General features: G+C 37.6%; 3 protein-coding genes across 3 annotated transcripts; all 3 read left to right on the top strand.

Moving 5' to 3' along the window:
* Nucleotides 1-395: 395 nt before the first annotated feature.
* On the top strand, nt 396-1,208 carry GCK72_024053 (uncharacterized protein; the record flags this gene model as incomplete). The annotated part of the gene is made up of 4 exons (XM_053735695.1): nt 396-518; nt 561-826; nt 921-1,124; nt 1,175-1,208. The coding sequence occupies 4 exons, from the start codon at nt 396-398 to the stop codon at nt 1,206-1,208; spliced, it is 627 nt and encodes a 208-aa protein (XP_053579261.1).
* Nucleotides 1,209-5,885: 4,677 nt separating this feature from the next.
* Nucleotides 5,886-13,356, top strand: GCK72_024052 (uncharacterized protein; the record flags this gene model as incomplete). The annotated part of the gene is made up of 13 exons (XM_053735694.1): nt 5,886-5,990; nt 10,140-10,265; nt 10,315-10,415; nt 10,462-10,530; nt 10,582-10,921; nt 10,979-11,289; nt 11,360-11,619; nt 11,677-11,947; nt 12,000-12,283; nt 12,329-12,450; nt 12,706-12,942; nt 12,994-13,187; nt 13,236-13,356. 13 exons carry the CDS (start codon nt 5,886-5,888, stop codon nt 13,354-13,356), a joined length of 2,541 nt encoding a protein of 846 aa, XP_053579260.1.
* Nucleotides 13,357-17,874: 4,518 nt separating this feature from the next.
* GCK72_024051 (uncharacterized protein) lies at nt 17,875-20,551 on the top strand (the record flags this gene model as incomplete). The annotated part of the gene is made up of 7 exons (XM_053735693.1): nt 17,875-17,923; nt 18,303-18,383; nt 18,502-18,714; nt 18,762-19,159; nt 19,210-19,308; nt 19,355-19,526; nt 20,346-20,551. 7 exons carry the CDS (start codon nt 17,875-17,877, stop codon nt 20,549-20,551), a joined length of 1,218 nt encoding a protein of 405 aa, XP_053579259.1.
* Nucleotides 20,552-22,076: the final 1,525 nt, after the last annotated feature.

The raw sequence follows: 22,076 nt of genomic DNA, 5'->3' as shown, positions 1-22,076 counted from the left end.
GGTAGTTCATGCTCCTTTAAGGCTTCAAACTCAACAGGACTGGATCACTTGATAAAACCGATTCAGCGTCACATCATGCATGCTGAGTCAGGTTTTACTGCGTTTTTGATAATATTTGTGTATTTTAGTGCCATCGGATGACACTATTGCAATAAGAAGTGAAATATTACTCGAATTTTGTCCTGATTGAGTACTAATAATTTTTCCGTTATCAAACCAAGGGAATTAGTTTTCTGACTCTTTTCAAAGTGAGCTTATCATGCAGTTGATGATAATTTATATGAAAAGAAACATTTTCAAGACAGTTTGACATTTTCTGCGAATCAAATCTTAATTTCAAAAATACTCCTGATTTTAAACCGAACAGGTTTCAGTGTTCCAAAACCTTTTATTAAATGCGGGTTGCTTTGTTCTTTGCTGCACTATTATTGCATGGGATCACTGCGGATGAGAATGTCAAGTTTGATATTGTGTTTTTGATTGATAGCTCAAAATCAGCGGAGCCGTATTATGATTTGGTAACATGAAGAAAGAGGAAATCACAGATATATTTTGTTTAGTTTACTGAATTTGCTCGAGAGATCATGTGGGCTTTTGATGTAAGTTCAGAAACTGCCCGCATTGGATTGGCTGTTGTAAATGGTGATCAAAATGAGCAACCTCCGCCTGTGGCAACTTTAAACGATATCACTTCTCACACTAATTTTCATTCGAAATTGGAATTGCTGAAAGATAACTATGCTGACTTCCATCATAGCGGTCAACTTCTTGCTCAGAACCTTGATGTTATCTGCGATAATAGTGGATACTCCTCAACAAAAGAAGGGTACCGTACTACTATCAAAAACCATCTTCTGTTGTATATTACTAGCGGCACTGCGTAAGTTTTCAACTTAGATTTTAATGTAAAACGCTTTCAGATTCAATGTTGACCCTGTACCTTTCGTACAAAATATGCTTGCTAGAAAGCAGTACGGCATGATTACAGTTGGATATGGCGATGGTCTGGATTTTCACAAACTGAAGAACTTGGCTGGAGGGGCTTCGTGTGCTTTCAGTGCAAAAAATCCGACTGAACTGAACTCATTAATCAAACCAATTCAGCGTCTAATAATGACATCAGAGTAAGATCTTGACAATTTGATCATACGTAGTTTCAATATAATTGTTTCAGTGCAACTGGTGGAGTCTACTGTATCCCGAAATAACCGTATGAGCAATGTTGTTGACGGATAAACTTTTACATTTTCGTTATTATCGAAGTGTGAAAAGATTAATTACCAACTTCAGTTTCACGTTTCTTCTTACCCGATTAAATTTCATCTTTAGAAAGTTTCAATTTGTCTAGTAGCTCCCGAGAATCGAATATCTTTGCGTGTCTCAAGAGCGAACGGGAACGTGTCGTCAGGCGAGAAATCAGAATATATTGCGTATCCTTCTCTACTTTTCTCATGCCGCCACACAGCCGCATCGTTCGAGTTGCTTCGTCGCGCATCGCGACCGTATTTGCTCTGTACACACACACACACACACAACACATACTGCTCAAATGACCAGGCTATGGCTCCTCTGCTGATCTGCACCCTCTCCGAACTGTTCCTAGTGGAAAAGTCGCGCACGGCGGCCACCTACCCTCACGGTGGCTTTCCCCGAGAAATTCCAACTGACAGCTTTTGTCTTAGTCGTCGTTGTTTCGATCTTGCCAAGATACACAATGCCTTACCAACACACTCCCGTTTTTTCACCGCTGCTCCTTCCAAGCAGTCATTTTTTGTTTCCTATGCGCATTGTCTTGCTTGAGCCTCCCTAAAGCCCACTCGACAAACCACTTTTGCCGCGTTCCTCTCGATCCAATGACATAAGAAAAAAGGGTACGATGTGACGTCACACGTGATATTTTTCTGTTCTTCCTCCCGACTTTATTTTCTTTAGACCTAGACCGACCTGCCAATGAGCATCCCCATATGTTTTAAACACTTTTTGTACAGTCCAGAATATTTGTTTCCAACAAAGCATTTATGTACTTTTTTGTTAGCACTTGCTTTCGAGAAAGCAGAAACTGATAAGGTTTAGTGCGTGTTAAACTAATGTTGCGAATGTGTATATCGTAAAATGTTATTTCACTGAGGAACTCTGAAAGAAAGTTTTTGTTTATTATTGGTGCTCATTGGTCGATAATTCGACCCTGTGAGTTATTTGATCTCTCGTGCCCAGTTGAAACACACCCACAGATTCATTTACTTTCACAATCATTTATATTTTACTGGTTGGGATATCTATGACTCTCCGATGAAAAGTTTGCCAATAGGTATTTGACTGTCTTTTTTCGTATTTTTAAATTGATATTTTATACTTTTTACTTCCTAACTGTGTACTATTCTGATAGATGATACTGAATTGCAATTCTTGCATCAAACACTACCAACATCACATGAATAATAGTATGCAAAGTCGGTCTTGAATTTTAATTAAATTCTGTACACCTATATTGAATTCAACCCAACACTTTTCTCCTTTCTCTCGCACCTTTTCAATTCATAAGTGTCTTTGACCGGGGGCATGATCAACCCCTTCTCTCTCAGCAGCATTTCTTGTCGCGCATAGTCAGTCTTTTGCTCTTATCCGATATCAAAATATATGGGGCTGGTGTCGTGCCTTCTGTATGCCGGAACATGAGGACAGATTTCGGAATTTGTTGACCGATCAAAGCTGTCATTCCGCACTCGCAGCGGTAGTCACCAGCCTAATTTTTCTTATTATCCTTGTTTGCTTTTATTTCAGGTCTTGTCGGTTTTGTTTGGAACTTTCCTTCTCCCAGCTACCCCATCTTTCTCAACTCCCGACTTTTTATTTACTTTTGAAACCGTTTTGTTTGAACATTTTCAACAGCTTACTTTCTCACTGCTGCCATTGGGTTACTTCAAATAAATGATAACATTGGTCTATAAAATATTCAGTTGTTTTCTTACTTTTAAAACGTTACGTTCATAATATTCAAATAGATGCTTTGGCATATTTCTCTATTAGATGAATTATTAATATTCTTACATAAATCATTTGAGACAGCATCAAGGTTAACACCCTTTTCCTGAATACTCTTCCAAAACCACACTATTAAGTACCAAACATTGAAAAAGTCCTTTTCTTTAGTACATTTAGTTCTTTTTCTCTGATTACAATCCAGTTTTATTACACTACCTGTGTCCAGTAGTGTCCATTAATAGAGCCGCCCTATCAGGACATATACACACACGACCACCAAAATCTGCTGATCATGATTAGTGTCTCGCGTTGGAGAAATGACTACAAGTGGTCAGACAGCGCGATCGGATACCAGTTAGAACCAAAGCGCTCACCATGCCGTCAGAGACTCCTCACGAAGGTCATTTCTCTATTCCCCCTTTCTCCACTAAATAACAACAATGAAAGGAGGCTATCCTTCTTCTCATCCCGAACCTAAACCCTTTCCCTCCCTTCACTCCTCCTTACCTTCCCGCACATCCTTCCGCCTTCCACTTTCATCTCGCGCACATCCTCTACTCGATTATTGATTTTTTGTTTTCGACGTGTTACATTCCAATTACATAATCGTTTTAAGTGTTGGGCAAAGCTCCTTATGTTTTTTGTTTATTACTTTTCCATCTGTATACAGAAAAAAATAAATTTGAGAGTTTAAACAAAATTCTTCCGCTTCGTTTTTCAATGTTCACAACTTTTGTCGCCCCTTTTTATATATAATTTTTGGATCAGACTGGTGTAAACCAAATTAAAAAAAACTCTGTCGTTCAAAAAATAGAAAATGTTTGCAACAATATGAGATTATAATTTCCTTTGTTTTGGTTGGTATTTTTTCAGATCAAAATTGTGATTTGATGCTGACAGATTCTTATGATGCGGATGAAATATTATTCTTAGCGTTTTAAAAACAATTAAATAATAAAAAATGCATATCGTTTCCGTTTTTTTCAGTAGAAAACTTTCTTGAAGTAGAAGAGAACCGACAGTAAACGTTTTTCTTTTCTGCTTCTTCCACTAATTCTGTTGTGTTGTCAGTTTCATTTTGTCTCATTATCACTATCACCACTCCTCCCACATTATCGTTAATCTCGTCGTCGCTAGACTAATTTCCGGGACAAAAACACCCAATAGCTTTTTTGTCCAATTATAATCGGTTTCCCCAATTCTCGCTAATTCAATCTGTTACAAGATAATTTCTAGTAATCAAGTACAAACAATGGGCACCTAACAATCAGTGAATAATGGGACAATCCGAACGGGGCCGAAAAGTGTTGAAAGTAGTATCTAGCGGACTGGTGACCTTGCGAATGAATTTCCTACATTGCGTCAACCTCATTCCAATGTCTTTCTTTTTTCAATCAATCTTTTTTTTCCCTACTCTACCCATTTCGACTAATTTTACATACACATATTGTTTTCACCCACCAGTAACGGAATCAATGGTTTTTTGCGGTCAGGTCTTTTCACTTTTCTGTACTTTGTCGGATACGTTTAACTCGTTTTTTTGCTTTTTGCGCCACTTTGCATTCATTTTGTCATGGGAGAGTTGACGCCCTGGGAAATGATGACGTTCGCTTGTTCTACGTGTTTTCGGGAAGAAGAAACATGACAAGTGTTTTTTTCTGTTTGGAAATAACTGTTGTTTCTCGAATTCCGTCAGTAGTTTTCTGTTTGCCAGAAGGAATGTTTATAAAACATGTGGTAACATTTCCGGAAAGTTTTGAACTCCAGCTTTTGTTGTATTTCTTCATTTTTCTTCTTCTCATTTAGATATTTCTCCGTTTTCTCACTTTTTCATCTGGAAAACCACCACACCCACTCAATTTCTCCTGGAATTTCACTCCATTCCACCTAGACATTTCATTTGTCTTCAATCCGTGTGTTAATTTCTATCCGTTTTTTAAACTTCTGTGTTTCTAAGTTTTTCATTGTCTATCTTTTCCAGAAAGAAACATAATCCGGATTTTCGTTGTTTCCATTTGTCTTCCTAGTTGTGTTGTGTACGGTACCGTTGCATTCAATTTATACCTCTCATTTCCATATTCGCCTACCTTTGTCATCACTTCCCATTTGTCATCTTCCTAGTTTCCCTTTTCTTTTTTTTTACCTGAAACGTCTGTAGTGTTCGAGAATTACAATACACAATTTTCCAGAATGATTTTTTCAAAATCCCTATTTTCACTCCTAATGTTTGTTGCCTAGGATTGATATCATAGTTAGAGAATGCATTCAAATCACTCGCAATCTGTCAATTTATCAATCAAATGATGTCTGCATTTGATTATCCCAAATAACGAACTTTCGAACAAATGATTTATATTTTTTACCCCAAAACTGCTTTCCATAAGAAAAGACACAATTGCCCAGTTTGAAGGAGTGAGAGAATGGCAATACATATGTAGAAGTGACTTTCGTTTTGATTCACAAAAATAAATCTTGTCAATGTGGGCAAGATTTTCTTCCGCATCCATTCACAGTGTACACAGATAATGCAGTCAGATATATACAAAAGATTGGTGGCAAATGAAGCTGTTGTCCTCAGTTCTTCAGTTTTCAACATTTGTATTTGTAGGATAAATCACTGTTTTTCTGAGTAGTCCAATTTATTATGAAGTGGTTTTATTTTGTGTTCCCATATTTGAAAACTTAGGAATAATTATCGAAAAGTGAACAATCCTTCTTGTATTGTTGTTTTGTATTCCACTTACCTATTATTCCGCACGCATTTTTTTAACCTATAACCTTTTTGCATCTCTTAGAAATCGTGATATCTTCTTTTCAATATTCATAATTTTCAGGACATGACGGGTTGAACAATCGACAACATCCATTATAGACCAATCGTCAGAAGAACTCAGACTACATAAATGGCTTCACGTTACTGGGGTGACGAAAAACACCCGGACGCTATCTATGCTGTATATTTACGCAAGGTTCGATATGTGCCGCCGCAAGGATACGAAGGTGTTCCGGTATGTACATTTCTATTCAAGAAAAATACCACGACAAAACTTATTGCGCCTTATGTTGGTGGTGCCGGCATGTTAGGAAAAAGGGTTTGGCCAATAAAACGAAATTGGAATAGGAACGAATATGCTTTTGTGATCACAATCTCACATTTCGAAGTAGTCCAGATGGTTGTAAGATACAGTTTCTCGACCCATTTCACGGGGTGAATTGTTCTTTTCTCCTGTCATATACCTATTCAGTTTCCGACCACATCTCCTTATTCACTGTCCACTTTTCTAAAACGTCTTGTATAAACAAAACCTAATATTCTGCAAAATGAGACTCAAGAAATCAAGCGTTTTCACGGTAACCGTTTCTATTTTTTCTAAAGTTTCTGTAAGATAATGATGGATAGGAAAAATAATGACTGCGACGATAAGGGCTAATTCGTTTTCATACAATTAATTGGACTAAAGGTTAGCGGGTTATCTCAATCATCATGTTTTCTGTTTGCAGTTGAACTTTTGTTCGATTTCATCGTGCCATCGAAAAGTTCTTTTTTCCTAGATATGAGGTTTCATATCATCATGTCAAAAATTTTGAAACATGGCAAAAAGTTTGTGGATCCCATCCCGGCCATACAAAAAAACATTCGCAACACAACATAGTGACGAATATTTGACACGCGACATTGGCTCCATTTTTCGTTGCTCGACTTACGAAACATGAACGTTTGGAGCAGTTTAAAACTACGATCCTACAGCTATGATATTGAGGATAAATGTTCAAGACTCGTGCATTATATCAATTCGGTAAGAAAACCGTTTTATAGGTGTAGGATGTTCAAAAGGTCATCGAAAGTTTGTGATTGATAAGAAGTTCGAGACCAAACCAATTAAATTGAAACCAAAAAACAAAGAATTAATTGTTTTATTAGATGTTATACAAAAAGTATTAGAGGGAAACTTACATTTAGAAAGTTTCAAAACACGTAAATTTAATTGCCCGATGTGGTTTGACCTCTCAAGACACTGTCCTCTGATTACATTGATGTTCACTTATTGGGAAATACGAATAATTCAAAGAAAAACTTTTGAATACTTCAAATACAATGCTGAAAGTGAAGAAAAACTTCAATTTCATTTATCAGACCTTGATTTTTGATAGTTCGAGCACCTGGTCTTATCGAAGTCTTTGTTCTTGGGAGCTCTGACTCATTGAGCAATCAGTCACGGAGGGAACTGCCCACCGGAAGACCATCATTAGTTTTTTTGTTGCACACCAATTTTATTGAAACGAAATAATCGTCACTTTTTTATTTTCTTAAATTTTGAATTGAATAAATCAGAAAGAGATGCCCTCTCATTTCAACTTTCGATCGTCCACCAAAGCGGCACATTGTCTGCTTTTCGTCTTCCAACACCAAAAAAATGTGTCTATCCTCATTACGTCTTGTTTTTGCTTTGCAATGGCAAAGCCTCATTTTCTCTCTTCATTTCTTTCTCTCTTTTCCGCTTGAATACGATCCATCTTATCACTTTCTATTTGCCATTTTGATATGGAATGAGAAGGAGGCAGAAGAAGGGTGAGGTAGAGATTGTAACGTTTACAGCAGACGTCAGACGTTAGAAAAAAGGTGGCCGGGTGACGCGTACTTCTAACTATTTTCTCCTTGAGGTCTTCCTTTAGTCATTTTTCATTCTGGGCCCCCGTCCGACGTTGGCCGCCAATAGTAAATCTCATCGGTTTCATTTCGGAAAAAGGAATTGACGGAGGAGGAAAAAGTGAAACGAAGCGACAGCTAGACCCTCACAATAACCTCTTCGGAAGAATCGGCCCTCACTCTCATAAAGCCCTCTTCTCTTCAAATCTGAACAGTTAGAATAACAAATACCATGACGACACGTACTTTTGCCCGCTTTTTATCTACTGCCGGTTATTCACCGTCTGCCAAGATGCGCTCCTCTTCTATTCAGCAACTCTATATTATCATGACGGTAAGTACGTTATTCTTTTCCGTTTTTTTCCTGTCTGCTTTTGCTAGTAGAAGAGAAATCCAGTTTCTTTCTCGGTTGACAATCAAAATATACATAACCCATAGCACATCTGCTGGTGTGTTCTATAAAATACACAGCTGTGATTTCAAATCCTTTGGTGACAGATACTTAGTACCAGGTGGGTAATTCAGTCATGCTTTTCATCTCAATAAAATTCATAGCATTGAATTCTCTATTTCACATTTCACTCAGCTTTGCGGCTAGTGCGAAAATAGCGAACAGCTGTCTTTAGGGATTACTGGTTTTACTGCCTGTTGACCTAAATCTCAGTGCACTTTACCACCCATGTGTTATATTTATTTTTTTCTCGAAATCCTCTTTGAAATTCAAAATTCCGAAATTCTAAAGTAGAATTGAGTGACAATGTGGTGGCGACGCAGCATATGTTTTGACTCTAGCTCTACCACTTCACTACAATTTCTGTCTTGTTCACTTTGTTCCTCTTCCTCCTTCCACTTTTTCATTGTCATTTAGCTGAACTCAATCATCTGTCACTATCGATAAAGATAACACGAGGATCCTCACTAATTCTTTTTATTCTTGTCGATACCGCCATTTAACCACCACCACAAAACCACACCTAGCTAGAACCAATGAAACGTTTCTTTTCTATCACAAAAAATAATGTTCGTCGTCAGAAGAAAAGTGAGATTGGCGTTCCAACAGGTTTGTTGAAAACTTTCATCCATATACACATCATTAGACTGTTCCATGATCTGATCTTGTCATATTCATGTGTTCAAATGATATTCGCGCGGAATAACTGTTTCAAGAAACAGAAACACATTCATAGAAACGTTACAAATGTGTTTCGAAGAATGAAAATGGAGACAAAGGAATTGAAATTACATGAAGAAGCATCGTGTCTGCTTTTCTACGAGCAAAACATATATTCTATTCTTTCTCATTTTAATTCTTGATGTGTAGATTGGAAACATTTGTTCCATCAATCAACATCTCAGAATTTTTGATTAAGATTGATTGCTGGTCCCCCCACTTTATAAAATTCAAAACAAATGTACTTCATAGGGTAATTTGAAATCTTTTATTTTGAATTCTGCGGCAAAAGACATCTCACACTAAGAAAAAATTAGGCATGTTTTGAAAAATGCATAATTGCCAACATTTATATCTTCTTCTATGTTTTTACGTTTCTTAAAATATGATTTTTCTATTTCACTCTACTTATTTCTTCTCCGCAATACAATACTCCAAATATGAGACTGTTGACATGTTGTTGTATTCCAACTTTGGTAAGCAGATTGCAGATTAGTATGTTACAAAAAATTGACGTTTTCTCTAATACCACGCTATTATGTACATACGTTTCTATTTTCTCGAAAAAAACCTTCTGTACATAAAAGGTACGACCTTTCTTTCTCACTTCATCACTTCGTACACTATATTTTCTGCTCATGTTTATTCGCTGTCTTTTTTGCGTGTGCTCTATTACACGGCAAGATGACTCAAACCGCCTCTCAATTTCTTCTCGCCTTGGCACCAAGAACTCTTTTCTTTCATTTTCCGGACAACACATGTTCGCCTTCACTTTTTTGTCTTGTTCCCTTTGCCCTTCTCATTCGACGACTCGAGTTTATTGGAGAAGAAATCTTGTTTGCACTTCCACCCGTCGATTGCCATTAGTGCCGGCGACAAGTTGCCGAAACTTCTTTTGGCCAGAAAGTTGAAACTTTTGCTTCAATAAGCGGATTATTGGAAATGAAGACGCGCGAATATTTCGGTGACGATCGCGCACCCAACATTCAATAGTCTCCTTCTTTTCGCTTCCAAAAAAGCCCCAAAAATTTCCATCGATTGTTTTTCTCACAGACCAATTCCGGTCATTAGTGCCGGTGATTTATATCCTTCCGTCCGTTTCTACACCTAGCAATGTGCTTTCTCCCGTCGTGAAATTTCCATTATCTTCAGCTATCTGTACATGATACCAAATGCAATACTTCACATTTGACAAACTTACTAGAAACTTCTCCAGACTACCGGTTAGTAATCAAACAATGGTAATAGAAACTGGGAAACTGTCATAGTTAAGAGTGGATAAATTTATATATAGATCATTTCGCCTCAATCCTCATTTTCATTATGATTCTATTACAGCGGTATCGAGCAATCGACCCGGATCGACCTAAAACTGAAAGCACTGAAATGTCAGGTGCAGACCATTTGGAATGGGAATCTGTCAAAGAGAAGTTGATCAAAGCTGGAACCGTCGAACGGCTTGTGGTAATTACTGTCACAATTGTTACATAATACGATAATTTGTGTATTGCAGGAATGTTTGGTTGGCAGTGATGACATGATGGATTCGCGACATTTCAATGTGTTTTTTGCAACCTATCGGGCGTTTACCGATTCCGCAATAGTCTTAGACTGGTTAGTTTGCCATTTGGCGAATGAATCAAAATTCGTCAATTTTCAGTTTACTGAGGAGGTACGAAGCACTGGAAAATGAAGTGAATGGAAGCACATCTGCACTTCTAGTTCAAAAGTGAGTCTATTCTTCTTGTCTGGCATATGTATAATGTTGGCATCATTCCAGTTCGATCAGACAAATTGTGATGTGTTGGCTAGAAACATATCCAGAAGATTTCTACGATGCTGATAAAGAATTCGCAATGTTATCCAGTTTACTCGAATTTGGAGGGCGCAACAAGCTAACCGAACTACGAGCAAAAGCTCGAAAACAGCGAGAAGTATTCAAACGAATCTATGATGAAGGTGGTATGCAGGCAGCTCTCCCATCACTTGGCCAATATGTTGCTGACATGGGATTTGATCCTTCAGACTACCCGAATAATATCAAAGAGCGAGTGAAAATGTTTGATGTCGGAAAAGAGAACTGCGTGCAAATTGCCGAACAACTGACGTTCTGGGATGCGGTTAGTTTAAATGACTCATCATCGTTGCACTATTTCTTGTAATCTTCCTTTTTGCAGGCTCTCTTCAAAGAATTATTGATACATCAATGTCAGGGATGTGTTTGGTCAAAAAGGAGAACGGCTGGAGAGCGTGTCTACACAGTGAAAGCAACAATTGAACAATTCAACTCGGTGTCTCAAAGAGTTATGACCAGTATTGTGCTTCCTGATTGTCGGCCGGAGTATCGGGCGAAAATCATCAGTAAATGGATAGATATTGCAAGAGAGTTGAGAGCTCTCAAAAATTTCTCATCACTCAAAGCAGTTTTGTCAAGTCTACAATCTGAACCTGTACATCGCTTGAAATCCGCATGGAGTTTTGTGCCAAAGTAAGTGTTTTCTACTTTTTCCACAGGATTTCTATTTAAAAAAAACTGAGAAAAATTATTTCAAATTCAGTCGTTCCATCTCCCAATTCCGAGAACTATCGTCGATCTATGAAACAGATGAAGATGGGGATCAAGGAAATGCAAGAAAGATATTGGAACAAGAAGGAACTGCTAAAAGCTCTCCACTTCGTCGACCACAACTAATTCAAAACTGCCGAAGGACGAAAAGCGACGTGAATCTGGCAGAATGTCAAGGAACCGTCCCATATCTTGGAAACTTTTTGACGGATTTGGCTATGGTTGACGAGAGTACCCCGGATTATACTCCTGGTATGTTTTTGATATCTTTTTGAGTTCAAATATGCTGTTCAATACCCACAGTTTCAGAAAACTTGATCAATTTTGAAAAACGAAGAAAGGAATTCGAGGTTCTCGCCAAGTTACGACTGTTCCAATCAGCTGCTCGTGCCTATAACATCCCAATGGATCGAATGTTCTGCGCCTGGTTCTTCTTCTTACCGTGTCTCGATGAAAATGAATGTTTCAATCGATCACTGGAAATTGAGAAACCACCAATTCATTCCACACCTGACTTGTCTTCCTCGAGGATTAACAGTAGCTTGCTGAGCAACGGATCGCAGAGTACACCGGTCAAGAAGTGAGTTTTTGGTTTTAAAACTGGTCAGCATGTGAGGGACTACGTTTTTCAGCTCAACACTATCGAGGTTATTCAATTCATCGAGAACCAGTGAGGATAGTGGTAGCCACAATGGAACGAACGGTACATGGCATCAACACTCTCATTCATATTCCTCGTCGACCAATTCACAAATTCCGTCGATCAACACTGGAAGTTCGTTGAATATCTCAGATAACGGAGGTGCCCAACACTCCCGTGACAGTGGATTGCAGTGTGAGGACTGGATAGATGGAAGATTGGATGGCGGACCACCTGGACCTGTACCACTATCTGGAACGTCGACCATACCGAGAGGTACTAACACAAATACGCCTTCAAGCGCAAATGTTTCATGGACAGGTGGCAGCGAATTCACGCCTTCATCGTTGTTCCCGTACAGCCATAACAGGAGTAAAAGCGGCGAATCTTCGTTGCAAGAGGTGAATACATCGATTTCAACGAGAGTTAGTGTGGATGGAACAGTGAGTGTCTAAAAAAACAAAAAATGAAAACTTACCTACCCATTTCAATAGAAGTTTGTTTTTATGTAAAATGAATTTGTGGAGACAAAAATACGGAAATAATACTGCTCCGTAAATCGACATATGGCTGTGGAGAGAATGTTCGGCCGCTGGCCGAACTTTTAGGGGGCGTACGTATGAGTCAGATAGAAACGAGTGAGAAAAAACCACGAAAATAACGAAAATAACGAAGATAACCTAATTAATTGATTTCAGAGTGGTACCCAATCCTTATCGCGAAGTGCAACTCCAATCCGTACCCGACTAGCAGAAGTATTCGATTCAAAAGTGTTCTCCCACCAAAAGAAAGGAAGTGATGCCTCCAGTTGCTCATCTTCTTCATCTCTATCAGCAAACGGCAATTCTCAAGCACAAAATTCATTTTATTTGGCAAGAGTTGGTTTGGACGATGATCTTCAGAACACTGATGGTGCCAATTATAAATGTATTAAAGTAAGTTCATTACATCAAGACAAGTGGCTGAAATCAAATTGTTTGTTTCAGATCGAAAATGGAGATAGAATGCCGCAGTTAATAGCTCGAGCACTAGAAAAACATTTGATAGAAGATGAAAAGAACAAATATCTGCTTGTTCAACTACTGCCTCGTGGCGGGGAGTTTGTGTTACCGGAGAATTGCAATCCGTTCTATGCAATGGCTCCAGATCCAACATCGCCGATGCTAAATTTATTGTTAAGGTATTTAATCGAAATTTGTTTTATGAATTGTACCAAAGCTATCTGCAGGAAGCGAGACAGCAACGGAACCATTGAAGGTGGCGTCTCACCACAATTAGGACCATCGGCCAAAAAATTGAATCGCATGAAGCGAACAAATCTATTGCGATGGAGCAGTGGCTACTTGTAAAGCTCAGTCATACTCTACCGGTTATTATTGTCTATTTAAAAAATCTATATTTATCTAAAAACCATATTTCACGTCTCCTTATCTTTCTTCCAAACGTGTATTTCAATCTATAAGGCACTATGTCTCTGCTTTCTACGCGCTCTGTTCATAATTGTTTTATTCTTACTGTGATTTTTATGTGCTTTCCCCTCCCGAGTTACAGATTCAAATTTCTATGCCTTATTTTGTGTTCAAACATTTGCTCCAAGTTGATGATTATTACAATTCGAAATGCAGGTGGTGTCATGTCAATTTACTTAACCGGAATCAAGTTTTATACTGATTAGTGTTTTTCCATTGTTTTAAATATTGCCTATACCAGAAAATAAAGTAGTTTTTTTAATGAATTGAATATTTTCATGCTTTTTCGAGGATTCAGGTGAATTTTTCACATTCTGAAACTTGTTTAAGAACAGTATACTAAACGTGGTGCAACCCCTAATTGAAAGATTCGAATCATTTTGTTTTACGCTTGTTTGGAATGTTTTCCTGCCAAGAAAACCATTTAGAAATGCCCGAATGTTGAGCTGTCGGTCACTGTTCTGGCCAGTCGGTCCATCGTGTTTACCGCCGAAGACATTCGACCTGATATCTTATTTGCACAACGACCGCACCTTTCCTTTTCCTTTTCCCTCCCCAATTTTTTGCCCACATGGTTACCTATTGTGCTGCACCTAGCCTCCATTCTTTGCCACCTCAGTCGGCGGATTCAATATGTCCTCGGATCTTATGCGCGTTCTTCAGAAACGGGATATCAACTGGTGTGAAGGAGGACATGGTGAGCTTCTATTTCATTTCTTTTTTTTGTTGATCTGACGTGTCGCAAACAAAAAAACGGATAAATTCAATGATTTTCATTTTCGCAACAATAATATTTTTTATCTGAAATTTTTCTCATTCTAGTGGCGCACTCAAACATTTCTTGATGTTTCTTTTCAAGAACTGTTTGTAAATAGAACAATGTTTCTCGGCACATTCCTTGAAAAAATGCACCTATAGAGGTATCACATGACATTTAAAAGCAGAAAACAGATTGAATGCCTGTAAGAACACTTTCTACATTCTTTGAAGACGTTTTTCTGAAAAAGATAGTCTGATTGCAGTATTCCCTCAGAAATATTAATTTTCTGACAATAACTAGAATGATATAATTTCTAGGAATTCACAATGTTATACTTCATTAATGTTTTCTGATGCACCTTTCTTTCAATTTGATGATACTATCAGTTCTATCTAGGTTGGCAATACAGAAAACATTAGTGTTTACCATAAAGATTAAAAAAAGTGTGGGCGAACGCGGAAGTCAGAAGTAACCTGCAAAAAAGAATCAAATAATGACTGATTTCAGGTTACCAAGCGTCTTGTCCGGGACCGAGTGATCCACCACACTACAAATATTGTTGCTCATTTCCGTACTTAGGGGGGTCTTACAAGCCTTCTTGTTGCATGTTTCCAATGAATGAGGGCGTTCTTTTCTTCTGTTGCATCGCATGCATTGTACTATTTACACGTGAGTTTTCATCTTTTTAAAAATTATCAAAAACCATGTTCATAAGAGCTTGTATCAAGTACCCAATATTTTACGTGTTAAACTTTCTTTATGAACGTTTTCCTGATTTTTAAACCGTTAGAAAACAAGCAAAACGTGAAATAATTATTTCATTATGTGTATGGTAAAATATCTGATAAATTAGACTTACCGATCTAAAATGTACATGTTTCATTTTGGGCTACGGTTTTAATGTCATTTGTAGAAATCATGCCTACTGTTTATTTATCAAAGAATTCAAGGCTATTATTTAGTATTTTCAGTATTCATTGGGCTTTATTGCTGGTGTTGGCCTACAAGCAGGTTGAATCAAAAACGTACTGCTCCCCCTCCAATAATCTCTCAAGATGAAATGTTCCCGCGAAGGAACTCGTACAAAAGCAGTATTCCCTTTGATTAAATTAAAATGTATTATTTCCCATTGAACACTCCACTTTTTCTTATTTCTACCATAACCTATATTCTTAATAAAAGTTCTAACAAATATTGAGGTTACATGACGAGAGTTGTCGGTGTCCTTTGAAGTTGTTCTCAAGAAATTATGAAAAAAAAAATGAAAGAGCGCGTCATCATCTTAGCAGCCGTCAAACGCGGCAAATTACCGCACATCTGTGTGACACTGCAAATAAAACTAACAAGTTGAGGCACTTGTCGTCGGAAACCTATAGAGAAGAGGATTCTCGATTGCCGTAAATGGATTACACCAGTGTACATATCACAAAGAGGACGCCGGCAATAACATCGACCCTGGGATAATTCGATCTACTAACAGGGCAGATGTGCCCCCAGGAATAGAGAGCGATAGCTCATCCTACCTAGTACCAAATTGAAAAGTTGTTGTGGGACCACTTTGGGAATGGAGTTGATGAAGAGTTTAGGAAGAAATGTTGGCTCAACGTTGAAATTTGAATCTACTTTGGCCGCTTTAGATGCTGAGGATACTGTAATAACTAAATGAGTTTATTTCGAAAATAAGTTTTTAAAATGGAAATATTTTAAAACGATCAATGACTTTTTCACTAAAAGTTTTGAAATACAGTTAAAAAAACCCTTTTGAAACAATCCTTAAATGGTATTTCGTACTGTATTCATGAAATTTCCAGAAATCTGGATTCCCTTCTGTTAACCCTCTTGAATGGAGTAAAATGACACATCTAAAACCAGATGAGTGCGCTAAATTGCAATCATAACGGAGCTCATTCATCCTCAGACACACCATCTCTCTCAATTTCAATAATCCAATAAGGAAACGGCGATCCTTTGTTCTTAGCCCTCCTGCTCGCAGACTGCAGGGGTCATCCGTGATGGTTGTACCCCCTCATTACTGTAGATTGCTTTCTAGAATTTAGACAAACAAAACAAAGTGGATAACAAGTTGATGTAGTTTCTGCTGTTATTACACTTGTAATTGAATCATCAGAAATCTTCAAAGCATTTGCACCAAACATATCATTTCCAGAAGCTAAGATCAGAAGTTAATGATACATTTTGAAGAAAGTACTCAGAAAGTTGCGACGAGAAATTGACTCTTTTCACTTTTCATTGAACCTTTTGTAGTCGTGCAGATTTCTAATATGAAGTCAAAAGTAATTAGTTTTTTAGAGCAAGTCAACACAGATGTTCCAGTTTATAGTGTTTTTCCCTTTTGTCTAAAACCTCCGTTGGGGGTGGTAAAGAAGTATATAGCCATTAGAACTCACACATATATATTTTGACAGATGTTACCGAGTTCCTCGGTACCTTTCAACATAAGAATGCACTATACATTAATTTACATAAGAAATCCATGCAGTATGGTTTACAACTCTTTTTTCTTTTTCCTCTTTCTCCCCTATTCTTAATTCTAAGACTAAAAACCGTTGATGTTTTGGTTTATGAAGCCTAGTGGGGAAATTTGTGATTGTCGGCGTGTGCTGCTGCCACCTCATTAACTCCTTGATATACTCTTGAGGTGCTTGTTGCCACTTGATTACCTTCATAAGTGTTGGCATTGAAAGCAGGGAAGATGGCTCAAATGTTACATTGAAAACCATTTGTCATAAGATTGAGAATTTCGCTGCTACCGTCGAAAAAAAAATAAAACTTGACCAACTTTTTTGTGTTGACTCACTATCGGCGCAGAGTGACCAACTTTTTGGAACTTTTTCAATGTTAAATTTTATAAGTTTGCTCAATGACCTACAATGTTACATGCTGGTGTATACTTGCACTTTGGGAATTTGACGACGTAACAGAGCTTCCGACAGTTACTTTAATGCAATTTTGTTCAAAAAGACCGACAAAGTCAGCGTAGCTCAGCTCCGCCCACTTCACTTGACCTTTTTCAACTTTTCCTTCTCCGTTCTTCTTATTGACATCACTTTTGCAATATAATTCTAAAATCAATTATTTTTCGCTACTACGAATGAAAAATTATACTATTGACAGTTGTTATTAGAATGTCAATGAGTTGTCTATACCTATCTTTTTTCATTTTCCAAATACATCTATCGATATTTTTGGATTTGAAATATAGATAGACTCTATACGTATTTTTTGTGGAATGTTCCTTTTTCAAAAATTATTTCCGGTCACTTACTTAGTTGAACTTTGATTCCCAACACTATCTAAGAAATGAATTTCTCAATCTTGTTTTTGTTCTTCCAGCTTACTTCAATTGCCAACAGTAATCAGATTGAAGACACCAAACCTAGAAAAGAAGGGTCTGGTCCTACTATTTCCATCAAAGGCAAAAGTTGAAAACAAGTGGGCGTGTCTTGGTGGGACGCGTCGATTGGTTGTCCCAAGTGCTGAGCTGGTGCCTCTCTGATCTTCGTCTTGTGGGAGGAGCTTGAAGTGGCAGGGGTCAAGACTGGAAGAAGTCATTTGATATTCGAACAAGTCGTTCGACTATAGTCAAGCTGGTGTCTGCATTGGTTGATATTTCAAAAATGAGTGACGAGGATGAGCCGCTCAACTTCTCGACATCAAAAACTACAGGTAACATCATCGTTTCGTTTTCGGGTTTCCCGTTCAATTTCCGTTTAGTCTAGCACATCCAGACTGATTTAACTTTTACTCTACTCGTAAGGTACTCCTCTATCCGTTTTTCCAATTATCTATTTTTTCTAAATATTGACGTAGCCGTTTCCGTACGCTAAAGTTATATATTCTTGCTTTCTCCTTTTTCATTTGACATTTTCTCTTCTCATCATTATTGGTTGGTGTGCCGACGATACTTATTGTTGTGCTTCTGACAGGAAATTATGCATCGTTGAATCAAATGCACATGACACCTTTCCTGTCTCTGTTTTTGAGTCGAGCCAATAGATCGAGAATGAGAATTAGAATTAGATAGACGGTTTATTACGATTTTCAGAAGACGTCAAAGAGGGTATTCTCGGAGTTCGGTCGATATTCAACACGCCACTTCTGTTTCCGCCACCAATGTTCAACGCAGGTAAGCACAATCTGGTCTAAAACGTAGTTTCTTGTAATTTCTCCTTTTTGTAATTAGCGACGAGAACGCTTTCTACCCAGAAAGGGTTTTTATTTTTGTATATACACATTCTGTTTAGGTGTAATTTCTCCACATATCGCTGCAGCTCTTGCCATGTCATTCAACCAACAAAGAATGAATGCTAGTGTATCTCCACCACTCGACCACACAACTATCAGTGTGAACAGTTTCCCATCAATGGGATCAGTGAAGACAGACAGCCCTCCAACTTCATCTTCACCAACATTATGTTGTGCCGTGTGCGGTGACGTTAGCAGTGGAAAGCATTATGGTAGCACTCTCTCTCTATCCTTACATAGAAATCTTTTTCAACTTTAGGAATACTTGCTTGCAACGGATGTTCGGGTTTTTTCAAAAGGTCAGTCAGAAGACGACTTATTTACCGATGCCAAGCTGGTACTGGGAACTGTATTGTCGATAAAGCTCATCGTAATCAATGTCAAGCGTGTCGTCTCAAGAAATGTCTTAACAAGGGGATGAACAAAGATGGTATCAGACATTCGACGGATTATGATAGTTTTCTCAACTTTTCAGCTGTTCAAAATGAACGACAACCAAGAAATACTGCGACGATTCGACCGGCGTTAGATATGGATCCTCAGAATTTTTTCAGAGAGTACGCAGGTGCTGTTTCTGCAATAATGGGACACTCTACTATGATTAAGAGAGAAGACTCTCCTTCTAGTGCTAGTGATGGGAAGACTGAAGATGAAAAGGTAAAAAACTATAAGTATTGACCTTTCATATGAATTTTTAGTGCTTTCAGAAGGATAGTCTTCAAGAATCAGCAATGTCTCATCTGGAAAGTGTATTAAAATGGGCACAACAGTTCAGACTATTCGCAGTGCTCTCTGATGCTGAAAAGGTATGTTTTGATAGATGGAAACATGTAGAATTGTTCATGTTTTCAGCGTCAAATCATTCTGACACAATGGCCACGTCTCTTGTGTATTGCATTGTGTGAACAGTTGGATGATACTACTTTGGACGAGCACCTCACCAGTATCATGCTCAAATTCCGACGTTTAGACGTTTCGCCAGCGGAATTCAATTGCATGAAAGCGATCACCATCTTCATGAAACGTGAGTTGAGCGGAGAAGAGCGGGATCGAGCAACGGGGCAAGCATCATTACCGTATACCCCCATTTTCTCCCAAAGAGGAGCACGCCTTGTTGCTGTCGTCGCTTCTGTTGGCCGGAGCGTGATGGGTTTCGGCAATTGTGTTATCCTCTCGCCTGGTCTTTTCTACCAAAAGCAGATATGTGATACAACGGCATGCCATTAACTCTTTACCCGCCTGTGTCCCCAGAGGCTAGTCTGCGTATCCCAAACAAAGATACTCCATAAGGTTCACGGCGCGAAAAGGTAATTTAGGAGAAGGAGTTGGGCATCCCATTGCTTATTTGCTTCAATCCTGAAAAAGAATGAGTAACTTCCGAATTGGATACTCTATGTACACTTTGGTGGAATCCATGGGTCAAATGTAAAAATGGATCGGTTACACAAACATTCGAAAAAAGAGATTTACGTTGCTCTATTACTTTTGAAATTCAATAAGTTTGTCATAAGGGAAGTGAAAGTTGAACAGATTGCGCGTTTTCAAAATGAGAAAATGTAGTGCTTTTATTTTAACTCCGTATAAAATCATGTGGAACTCTAGGGATGGCATGAAACCAAAGGAAGCGTTCTCAGAAGATCTTCAAACATTTTTAAAAAGAAATCTTTTACAGTACTTATTTTGAATGTGACATTGAAATGTATTTTTATCCTTGGGTCCTCAAATTTTTTTAATGGTTGGGACCCGTTCAGAGAACAGCACAAATCATACATAAGCACACAGCTCGAAGCAATCAGAATACAAAAATCAATCCATACATCGTACAAATAAAGTAATTTTTCAGCCAATGAAGAGTCTCACTACCAATTCGAAGACCAACTCGATCAATGCATCTGTCTCCTTCAACAGTGTTGCCAGAAACTCGATTCATCCCCATCCCGTTTTGGAAAACTTCTGCTCCTTCTTTCTGAGATCCATTTCTATCAAACCGGCTATTTGGAATCACTTCTCGATACTAAAATATCTTATCTTGTGACCCGTTTCTTATAACTTTTTGTTCAATTATTTTTTCCTTTGTCTCCTTTTTACTTCACCTCACAATTTTTTTTTAAAAACATTTATCTGTCTGACATTACTTTTCTGACAATTCTTTTCATTCATATCTGCTCTGTCAGATTAACCTCAAAACTTATAACTTCGTTCTCTGTCAAATAATTTTCATGTTTTTGAGTTGCATTTTTTTCAAGTTCTTTTTCTTATCTGGTTAACCAAATTTGTGCATGATAAACATTTCAACCAAGTAGTTCAAACTTATTTTATGAATGCTGTTTTAATGAGACAATAACCCTGTCTTGAAATGTAAAACGAAAACTTTTAAACAAATCAAAAGATTTTGCACTGTGAAAATTCCATAAATGAAATGCATGAAGAACATATTTGATAGAATGATTTCAAAAAATAGTGCTCAAAATAAAGAACATCGAATCTTCTCTCCATCTTATCACCTTCACTGCAACTTTCTTTAGCTGTAATTTTTTAAACAACTGGAAATGAAGAAACATAAGAAAGAGAGCACTGCAAAAATTGAAGGGGAACCAGATTTGATGTTTCTCAGATTTCACTCTAGGATATGTGAGAAAACGGATGAAACATCCAAATGCGCAAGCACTCTCGTTTTTTCCTCTTCAAATCTGTTGTGATTTTAGTTTATATTCGTTTTGAGACAGTCGTATATTTTCATATTGATATTTTGAGTTGTGCGAGAAGCCTTGTTTCATTTCTTGGTACTCATCAATTTCGACATGTTATATTTCAAATTTCAAAACGCTGAAATGCTGAGAATGTAAAAAGCAGATATGTAAGATTTTTTTACTGCTGTTATGTGTTCAAGGTGCCATATTCGATCGTCTTCCAAAGTGTTGATTAGTTCAAACATTTTAAAAATTGGGGTGGGACAGTTACTGAAAGTGTTATCAAATTTTGAGTGCTTGCAAAAACGACGATTCGAGTGCGTCTTCTTCATTTGATTAATTTTCTGCTAAAAAGTTTAATATATATAGTAACTGACTAGCAACACAATCAATTGAAATTATGAGCTCTTTCATATACTTGTTTTATTGAGGTTTCACGAGTTTCATGAACACCTATATCAAGAAATCTAAAAAAGTATACCAGTCGCAGTGAGATGTCAATCTTATCATTTCAATTGTCAGAAACTTATTTGAGCTGTTTTACAAAGCAACTTCTTGGGATAACTTCTTATAGTTCTTCCTTCTAATATCTCACCTCTTTTGGTATTGGTTTTTTCCACAAAAGTACCTCATGGTACAAAAACTGTTTATCTATTGCCGCGAGCAATACGTATCGTACCGTGAGAACTATCTTCCAGGTAACAATGAACCTCTTTGTATTTTATGAATATTCAATCAGAATGTTCTTTTTCTACAATATTCATTGTCATTGTTAGCTGGCCTTTCTTCGTCCCAATCGCTTCGTTTTATTTTTATATTTTTTGGAGACGAAAACAAGCTCTGTTTATTCTTCCCAGTATTAAAACGTCATTTTGTTCAAAGAG

Source organism: Caenorhabditis remanei, chromosome X (genome assembly GCF_010183535.1).
Source record: "Caenorhabditis remanei strain PX506 chromosome X, whole genome shotgun sequence".
NCBI lineage: Eukaryota > Metazoa > Nematoda > Chromadorea > Rhabditida > Rhabditidae > Caenorhabditis > Caenorhabditis remanei.
Note: the sequence above shows the minus strand (reverse complement) of the source record. Positions and strands in the feature narration are given on the sequence as shown.